This window comes from Manis pentadactyla, chromosome 2 (assembly GCF_030020395.1).
Source record: "Manis pentadactyla isolate mManPen7 chromosome 2, mManPen7.hap1, whole genome shotgun sequence".
Lineage (NCBI taxonomy): Eukaryota > Metazoa > Chordata > Mammalia > Pholidota > Manidae > Manis > Manis pentadactyla.
The window spans coordinates 173,513,723-173,523,490 of NC_080020.1; the positions used below are offsets into that span (position 1 = coordinate 173,513,723).

The following is a 9,768-nucleotide window of genomic DNA, read 5'->3' on the forward strand; positions in this document are numbered from 1 at the left end:
GCAGCAGCTGTGGGTACAAAATGTTATAAAAGCACACAGAGAAGGCAGTGACTAATTCTGTCTGAGGACTCATCAGGGTGGGTGGGGTGATGGAGAGTAACAGGAGATAAAACAGAAAGAACCAGATGAAGGTCCCCCAGGCCACTTCTCATTAGTCACACTTTCCTTGAGCAACTGCATTTATTTCCAAGGCTTCAGCAACTACCCCAAGTCAACATCTTCCATCTCTGAAATCTCAGCTCCCATCTCTCTCTTGATTTCAAGCACATATTCTAATCTGCCTCAGAACATCTATCTTTGTAGGACTCAGAGGCACCTCATACAAATCATCACTCTTGCCTCCCCAGACTGCCTCAGTTCCTTTATTCCCATGCTCAGTTTTCAGAGTTCAAATTATAAACCTGTCATGTTCTATGCCTCCTTATTCCTTCTCTCCAAGTCCTGTCAACCCCACTTCCAATATCCCTCTCAAACCTCTGTTCTTCTCTGTCCCTCCATACCCTCTGTTCAGCCTGCATCTTGCCACACTCCAATCACTACAGTGGCCACAAAATTGGTCTATCTACTCAAATTTATTCACTAATAAACTGGATGCAAGACCCTATAGGTATTGCGGCAAACAAGACATACAAAGAACACATCCACTTTCTGGAGCTTTCCTTTCATTCATCCTAGCCAATTTCCTTTGAAATATTAATCTGCTCAGGACACATACTGGCTTCAAATCGTCAGCAGTCTCCACTCCCTACAAGAGAGACTACTAGCACCACCTAGACAGCTCATGAACATCTGGCCAGTTCTACCCTTCCAACCTCTTCTGCTATCCTTTCGCAGGACATCCCTGTTATTAAAATGCATGTTTCCTCAGGCTTTGCCTTGGCAAATATTATTTGCTGCCTGGAACACTCTTTCCCCTCTTCTCTGCCTTGGGAATTCCTACCTTTGAGATTCTGACTTTCCATGCCCAAAGGTGGCACTCATCCCATGGTACAGAAATTATGTTTACAAGTCTGTGCCTCTTACCTGGTGGTGAGCTCCTTAAAGACTAAGAGCTGTCCACCCTCACAGGAGGCACTCAGTGAGTCTCGGTTCACGAGAAAGCAAGGAGAAACACAGAAATCTGGAAAGGTGAGGAGGCAAAGGTCAGGAAAATTGAGAGAGGGAGCTTGATCCTCACCTGATAGTCCATCCAGAAAAAGTACTTATTTTGTGAAGTACTTGGGTACCCCTCTGGGCTCTGAGGACAGAGCTCCCTTTAGGAGCATATTTAACAAAGTCTAGGACAGAACATCTGTAAATAGCACCATCAGGCAGGTAGCAGGACCCTCCCTTCTCATTCCTTTTGGTGTTTCTGATTTGGCTGGAGAAATGAGTGTCAGGTCTCACTTTAAATTCATGACCACTAAGACCAAGTGGGTCCTTAATGCTGCCCAGCAATTCCACATTTCTCTCACTCACTCACTAGACCACTTCATGTCTTTCCTCTGTCCTCACAGTCATTCTTGGTTGATCTTTATTCTTATTTCACTGAGAAAACGGACACAACCAAAAGACTGTCCCTAGGTTCCCAGCAAAACTACTTAAGCCAGTACTCATTTATTTTGACATTTGTCGTTACCAGAGATAAACTGCTCCGAGCTACGGTCAACCTCTCTCCACTTAGGCAACAGACTCCATTTCTCCTTGCTTACTAAAATCACTTCAGCAATTCTATCCTCTCCTACTTCACCAATTTTTTCTGCTCTCTACTAGACCTGAGGTTGAAAGGGTAATTTAATTCCTCTCACAAAAAGAAAAAAAAAAACCCAACCCTCTTAAGCCCTTTTTCCATTTCAGCTACTGCCCCAGGTTTGTCCTTTCTAGGAAAACTTCTGAACAGTTGTCTTAATCCTTAATTCACTGTCTTAATCCTTAATGCACTGTCTCCAATTCCTCACCTCCAATTCTTCTTGAATTTAAGCCAATCAGACTTTCACCACTAAGAGCCTAAAAATTGTTCAAGTCCACCAAAGAACTCCAATTACTTAAGCAGCATTATACAGCTGATCATTCCCTTTCCCTGAACACCTTCTTTTCAAGTCCACCAAAGAACTCCCAATTACTTAAGCAGCATTATACAGCTGATCATTCCCTTCTCCTGGACACCTCCTTCACTTGGCTTCCAGGATATCATTTCTTTTGGTTTTTCTCCTCTGTCAGTGGTCATCCATCTCAGTCTCTTGTGCTGGTTCTTTCCCGCTCCCCAAACTCTCTTAACATTTGGGCAACCCAGGAAGTAGTCCTTTCCATCAGCACACCTAAATCTCCAGGCTTTAAATACCGTCTACATTATAACTCCAGACAAGGGAAACGTTAACTTTGGACTCATTTATCTAACTGCCCATTCAACATCTCCACCTAGACATCTAATAAGTATACAAAATCAAACATGCCTGAAATCAAAATCTTGACACTTCTAGTGGAGAAAACTGGCACTCCATCTCTCAAGTTTCTCAGAGAAACTCATGTCATCACTGACCCTTCTCTTTATCTCACACCCCACACCTCATCTGTTAACTCCAGTTTGCCCTACCTTAAAAATGTAACGAGAATCCAACTGCTTATCACCTCTACTGTTACCATCCAGGTCTAACTCACTGTAATGCATCATTGCATCATTGCATAACTCATAACCTTCTGACCTTTTACTTTCAACCTATCAGCCAGAGTGACCTTTTTATAATCTAAATCAAATCATGTCACTTGACTGCTCAAACCTGCCAGAGACTGTCCATCTCAGTCAGACTAAAAATCCATAATGGACTACAAGGCCTATACTATCCAGACACCCCCTACCTTAGGGCTTCATCTACCCCCATCCCTCTTTGCTCACTACACTCCAGCCACAACTGCTTTCCTCCTGTTTCCTGAACATGCTTTCTACCTCAGAACCTTGCACTTGATCTTCCCTCTACCTGGAAGTCTTCTCCCAGTTGTCTCCTTGGTTTCACTCCCTCATCTCCTTCAGGTTTTTGCTCAAATATCACCTTCTCAGTGAGGCATATCTTGACTACCCTATTTAAAATTACAACTTCCCTCAATCCCTCATCCCTGAATTTTCTCCATCACATCCATTTCTATCTAACTTGACTTACACTGTTTATTTGGCTTAGTTTATGTTATTTATTGTCTCTCTATATATACTAGGGTTCCAAGAAAGCAGGGATTTTTATTTGTGCTATTCACTCTTGTACCCTCAGGGCCAAGAAGAGTGCTGACCTATGGGAGTTGCTCAAAGGGTTATGTGCTGAATGAACAAAATGATATTCTCAGTTTGCTGCTAGAATGTCTTCAATACTCAGCACCTTGGTAGATAAAAACATCAAATCAGATTCAGTAACATTAAATTGAAATGTTTTGCTTTCATTTTGTTACTTGATTACTTTTCATTTAAGATACTGGGTCTCTATTTACTCTTGTAACAGTTACTTTTAATTGATAAGTTTAACAAGTGAGTTTCTTCTAAGAAAAATGTTAAATTATAGTAGGACTAGCAAACAGGCATGACAAAATCGTGAAGGCGGTATCTGAATGACTAAAGTTTAGGAACTCTCTTAGGATAGGGTTGCCAAATAAAATACAGGACACCCGGTTAAATTTGAATTTTTGATAAACAGTGGGTGATTTTCTTTTCAGTGTATATCTCAAACAGTGTATAGAACACACACTAAAACATTCATTCTCTTAAGTCCTGTTTAAATGGGCATCCTTCTCCTCCTCCCCCCACTAAGCCTGACAACCCTATCTCTGTGCCCCCTGCTCCTTGTCGCTTTGTCAGAACAAGCTAGTAGAACTCTTGTCCCATCTACAGTCTTCGTGGCTGTGGGAGTGTACTGAGGCCTTACGTCCTAAAAATCAAGGAGGCAAAAAACACAGCGTACTATGGGAGGGGAAAATCCCTGGCAGCTCAGGACGAGCAGCCCGGCCGCATCAGACTGGGAGGGTCCGGGCCCAACTCCTTTCCCAGACCGTCAGGCACCTGCTCGGCGGAGGCCGAGGCTTGGCTGCCACTTTCCAGCCCTTACCAATGTTTCCTTCGATGGAGATTCTTCGGGGCCCGCGCCCCGCGTGCAAACCCCTGGAAGGGGACACACCCTCGAGTGGGCTCTGGGCCATGGAACTGGTGGGTGCTCGCTGCAGCCTTAGAAGGAGCCGGCCCGCAAACATCCTACCCACGATTCGCGCAGCGGCTACTTCCGCCGGAAGCACTTCCGCCCCCGGTAGGATCGTCACGCGCTCCGGCGCGCCTCTGACGTCAGAGCTCTCGGGCGGGAAGTGGGTGGGGTTGAGCTGGCTGCGGAGGAGGTTTCTAAAGGCAGTGTCATGTTGTTCCGCTGTTTGGAGAGACGCGTTGGTAGGAGGAAGAGACTTCCAGTGTGGGTGCGGGAAGTTTGCTAATAACTGAAGTTGGCACGGTGCAATTAGCCCCTACGATTTTGTTCATTGGACAAGTAGTGTTTTAAAAGAGACGTAACTCAACAATCCCATCACCTTTCATTTTTGTATAACTTTAGAATATATTTCATAACTAAAGAAAAATAAGTGTAATTTTAAACGAGGTTTCTTTTTTCCAGATGTTTGTATCTTTTTATTCCAACATGGGAAGAGATGGGCCGTTTGAAGTAGGAAAATGACAATCTAATGGTGTACACAAATTAACATTTTCCTACTGCCTTTACCGCTCAACACAGTGCTGGGATGTTATTGAATAAATCAACACGTTAGTTCACTTACACCCCAACTCTTAACCTCTTGACGAATGTTTAAACCTTCACTCAATTTGCATAGAGGCCAAAAATTTCATTAGGATAAAGTGGGTGGAGGCTCAGCCATGTGAGTGAGACTAAAACTAGATAGATTGGGTTCTGTGGACAGAACAATGGCGAGGTGGGGCTTCTGAAGGGCATTTGTAAAGGGTGAGAAGAGACCGAATAGAGAGACACTTGGCTGGTGTTTAAAAATGAGCCTGCTGTGGTGGAGCACTGATCTGCAGAGGGGCAAGGACAGTCCTGAGCTGTCGCCACTGGGTGAGGCTCTGACTGGCTTTCCCGTCCACACCCCATGGTCATAATGATCCCAGAACTAATGTTTTATGAAATGTTTTCAGAGAGTACTTCCACTTTCCATCTCTTAAACCACAGGAGTCAAACCAAGAGTCAATAGACAAATGGGCATTCAGGCAGCACTATTAGAGGTGGTAGGTTTTAGGCAATAGCGATCTGATTGCAAGGGGTTGTGGAGGTGTGGAGGTGTTTGGTGGCTGGGACACCTGACTTTCACATCAAGCACAAACCCTTTTTCTTATATTCATCTTTAAGGGGACGGTTGAAGTGATGATCGTGGAGTAAGCACACTATTTTAAAAAATAGATTATAAATGTATTTAGAATAACCTGGATGGAGCACTAATAGACATTGCAGCAGCTAGAGTCATCCCATCTCCATGCCCACTCTCACAGCCACCTTGATGTAAAAATACCGCTCACATTTCTTTATCTGTGTAAGCCCATAGACTTGGAAAATATTCATCTGAGAGGCTCTCTGCGCTCCCAAGTTCTTCCTGACTTCACTGCCTCATGGTCCCAATGAAGGTTAAATGATAAAGTTGTCAGGTTTAGGGGCAGACAGGCAACAAACCTACAAGTTAGGGCTCCTAAAAGTTACTAGTTGTATAAACTTTTATAGTGAAGTATAATATGTAGTGAAGTTAAGAATAAGTATCATATACGTACAGTTTAATGAAAATCTCACAAACTGAACACACCCATCCGGGTAACCATAATTCATGTTACTTGGATTCAGATCAAGAAATTGAGCATTACCAGTACCTCTAGACTCCATTTCTCCTGCCAGTTACTACTCCAAAAGTAACCAATAGCCAGACTTCTAATAGCAGACAATGGTTTTGCCTGTTTTTCATATAAATGGAATCATGTAGTAAGTACTTCTTTCATTCAACTTAATATCTATGAAATTCATCCATACTGTATATGTAGTTGTAGTTCATTTATTCTCGTTGCTGTATAGTATTCCATTATATTGCTACACCATGATATATTGTATTCATTCTGTTATTCATGGGACAATGGAGACTTTCTAGATTTGGGTTATTATAAATACTGTTGCTATGAATATTCTCGAATATGTCTTTTGGTAAAGTATACAGTTCTCTTGCATATTTACCTGTAAGTGAATTGCTACATCATAGATTATTTGTATGCTCAGCTTTGGTAAATTTCCCAAATAGTAGGTAGTCCCACAACATTTGATGGTACCAGTCAATACTGCCACCAACAGTGAGTGTGGACTCTGGTTGTTCCACATTCTTACCAATAGTAGGTATTGTCAGCTTTTTTCATTTTATCCATTCTGTCATAAACAATGGTGTCTTATTTTAGTTTTGATCTGCACTTTCCTGATGATTAGTAAGTGGAACAGCTTCTCATATGTTTATTGCCCATCTCAGTAACAACTGCTGTGAAGGACCTGTTCAATTCTTGTGCTCATTTTTCTGTTGGTTATCTGTCTTTTACTTACTGTTATTGTTCTTTATTATTCTTTACATATTCTGGATATGAGTCCTTTATGAATATTTTCTCTCTGTTGCTTGTTTCTAAAGTGCTTTTACATTTGTTTGATGTATAGTGTAAATTAAGAAATTAAAATGTCTTTTACCTAAATTGCCTGTCAATCATCTGAATGTTAGTGAGGATTCTTTTATTTTCCTTTATTTCTTTTTGCTTGTTTTATTCTGTTAAACCATGCATAAAAATTCAGCATCTTTCTTGGTCCTAATTCCAAATTCCTAGGAGAGAGAATCTGATTGGCCCAGCTGTGCACAAAAGATAGGGTATCCTCAAACAAACGTGAGGATTGGGACCTCACCCCTGTGGATGAGGAAGGAGGGTGATTAAAGGCGATTGTTGCGAGCAAGGAAGACACCCAAGAAAGGTGGTAAGCAGTTCCTCCTGGATGGTAAACAGGGTGTTTTTCATACCACTTCAGATGTTGGCCAGAAGACAGAAAGTAGGGCATGTTAGTGAGCAGAATTCCAACCCACTTGCTTGGAAGAATGAAGTGACTCCCTGCTCCTGGGAGTTTCAGATATGTGCTAGAGTTTACGAGTAACAGTTGATTGCCCTATGTGGACTCTAGCCATTCAGCATCCATTCCTTCATCCAATATTTGCTGAGCACCTACATGTACTAGATACTCTGCTTATCTTGGAGTACAGCTCTGAAGGAATTACTGTCTTCAAATGTTTGTATATAATATTGTCTATATCATAAAAATGCTATGCATACACAAATGTGACCCTGACCTACTTCTACTGCTTGGATGTCTGGCTGGTTATGTTCTCATCTACAGCAAAGATGTTCTAATGTGCTGGATTATGCTAACTCAACTTGGTTAACCTGGGAACTATGCTTCTAGAATGCCCTCCTTACAGGGCTCTGAGAGTTGGCCAGAAGAGGACTGGTATGAGATTTGGAAGACAGAATGGGAGTCTCAGCCACTCATCTGAGAAGGTCTCCATCATATTGTGACAGACAGACAGACGCACCCACAAATAGATCCTGGCTAGTCCTCCAGGCCTTAGTGACTCCTCTCTGGTCATCCCACAATTCCTTCCAGACCTTCACTTCCCCAGCTCCTCAGTTTCATTCCTGTGAAAAATCCCTTATTCTCATAATGTCCATAGTGGTTCCACTCCCCTGAATGACCTCCAACTGATATACCTAATCATAAAGCGAGGTATATAGGGAGTGGTTAAGAGTGTGGGCTCTGACTTCAGATGGCCAAGGGTGAGGATTAAGAAAGGTAATGCACACGCAGCACTTAACGCCTGCCACAGAGTTACCATCCAATAGACTTTACATAATAAAATACTGCCTTTAGCTTGGCTCTCAGTGCTGGACGTTATTTTTATTTCTCTTTAACTGACTTCCTGTTGGATTTCCACTCTCCTCAAGCCCTTTGTAACCAATCCATGCCCCCCTCACTATCAGCACATAATGCAACTACCTCTGAAGAATTCTAGGACAGCACTTGTTGAAGTGGAGGGAGGGAAGGGAGCAACTGGTCAGCCTCCCCTTCTCCCCCAATATGGAGATTCTAATGCACCCCTATGTAGCGCAGAGCCTCAGGGCTCATCTCCTGGATCGTGTGTGTGTGTGTGTGTGTGTGTGTGTCCGCCTTCTGACCTCCTCCCTGTACTTTCTTTCTCTCCCAACAGCCAGCACCTACAGCTCTTCTTTGCAGGACTGCCCTCAGCCCACTGGAGCCCTTTCGTAGCACAAGTGGAAAGCCTGGGACTATCCATGCCCCACGGAGAGCCTTCACCAATCACTGACGTGAGTTGAAAGCCCAGCTCATTGCACCCAATCAGGCTTATACTCCACAACTCCCTGGGGACCAGGCTGAAGCCACCCTCTGTGGGACTTTGCTTACCAGGTGCCCTCCTTACTCCCCTTCCCTGTCCTACCTCTCCCACTCTGTTCCCCAGTTTCCCCCAAGAGTGCTTCATTAATAAACCACTTGCCTGTGATTCCTTACTTCAGGGTCTGCTTCTGGGAAGCCCATCCTGAGACATAAATCCTTCAGGGGTTTTTTGGAAACATGCTCCTCCACTCCACCCTCGGAGGGCAAGTGCAGGGATGGCAGAGGAGGAATGTCTGGTGTTGAGGTCTGTGCACTTCCCCTGAGCTCCACCCTTTCCAAATAGGTGTGTCTGCGGAGGCTCATGGACCAGGTGGGATCTGCTCAAGAGCATCAAGGTTGGGACTTGCTCGGTGGAGAGAACAAAGGGTACTCCAGGCAGAAGTGAGGACCTAGTTCTGCTATTAACTAGCTGGGTGATCAAGTTAACTAGTAAACTAGCTATAAAATGTGTGTGATACTAGACCTGCCTTATAAGGTTGTGGTGAGGTTAGATATAAGCACTTAATCATGTCAGCTATTCTTTTCCCTTACTTTCTCACAGCATTTTGTGGGTGCTTCTATTTCACCCCACATCATTGTCTTGTATGTATGTATCTGTCTCCCATTTTATGCAGTGAGACCCTGATGGGCAAGAATCATCTTTGTATGGTGCATAAATCCCATGTGCCCTTGCCCAGTAACTGTAGATAACCAAAATTCAGTACACGTGCAAAATTAAACAGAACTGACCAAGGACAGGGAGCAGGGGACAAACAACAGGAGAGAGGAAGAGAAGAAGAAGGTGGGGGAGCAGAGGAGGAGAAAAATCATTCTTCCTAAGGGTACTCCTTTCTTGATTAGTTTTGGGGCAAAGTACCACCTAATCCTCAATGACAATTGAGATCTCACACCCACTATGATCTTGCTTCATCTAAGTTCAAATAACACTGTCTGATCCACTCATGTGTTACAGCCTCCCAGACTTGTGTTTCTCTTTATGTTCATGTTCTCTGCGTATCATGGTCGAGTACAAGGACTTACATCTCTGAGAGCCCTAGTTTCTTACACCCCACTGCTTAAACAGTCATCCAGCTGTCATTCTTATTTATGTTCAAGGAAAAGGAAACAAGGTAGCATAGTAGAACCACAGGCTATAGATCAGATACACTTGGATTTTCATCTTGGTTCTGTGTGCTCCTCAGCGGGTCCTTGACTTCTCTGAGCCTCAATTTCCTCAGCTGTAACATGGGAATAAAATAATACCTATATCACAGGGTCACTGTGTGGATTAGAAATAAGGTATAAAAGC

At 43.3% G+C, this 9,768-nt stretch overlaps 1 protein-coding gene across 6 annotated transcripts in view; it reads right to left on the reverse strand.

Annotated features, from left to right (window-relative positions):
• The window catches only part of DGUOK (deoxyguanosine kinase), a 29,912-nt gene extending 25,655 nt beyond the window's left edge, over nt 1-4,257 (reverse strand). For 4 of the 6 annotated variants that reach the window (XM_057497088.1, XM_036930651.2, XM_036930652.2 and 1 more), the window contains exon 1: nt 4,065-4,255. In XM_057497088.1, coding sequence (XP_057353071.1) covers nt 4,065-4,206 — 142 coding nt within the window. In that variant the 5' untranslated portion in view covers nt 4,207-4,255. Of the gene's footprint in view, nt 1-4,064 lie in introns of all 6 variants that reach the window. The other 2 variants (XM_036930650.2, XM_036930649.2) reach the window with 2 other exon arrangements.
• Between the last annotated feature and the right edge of the window lie 5,511 nt (nt 4,258-9,768).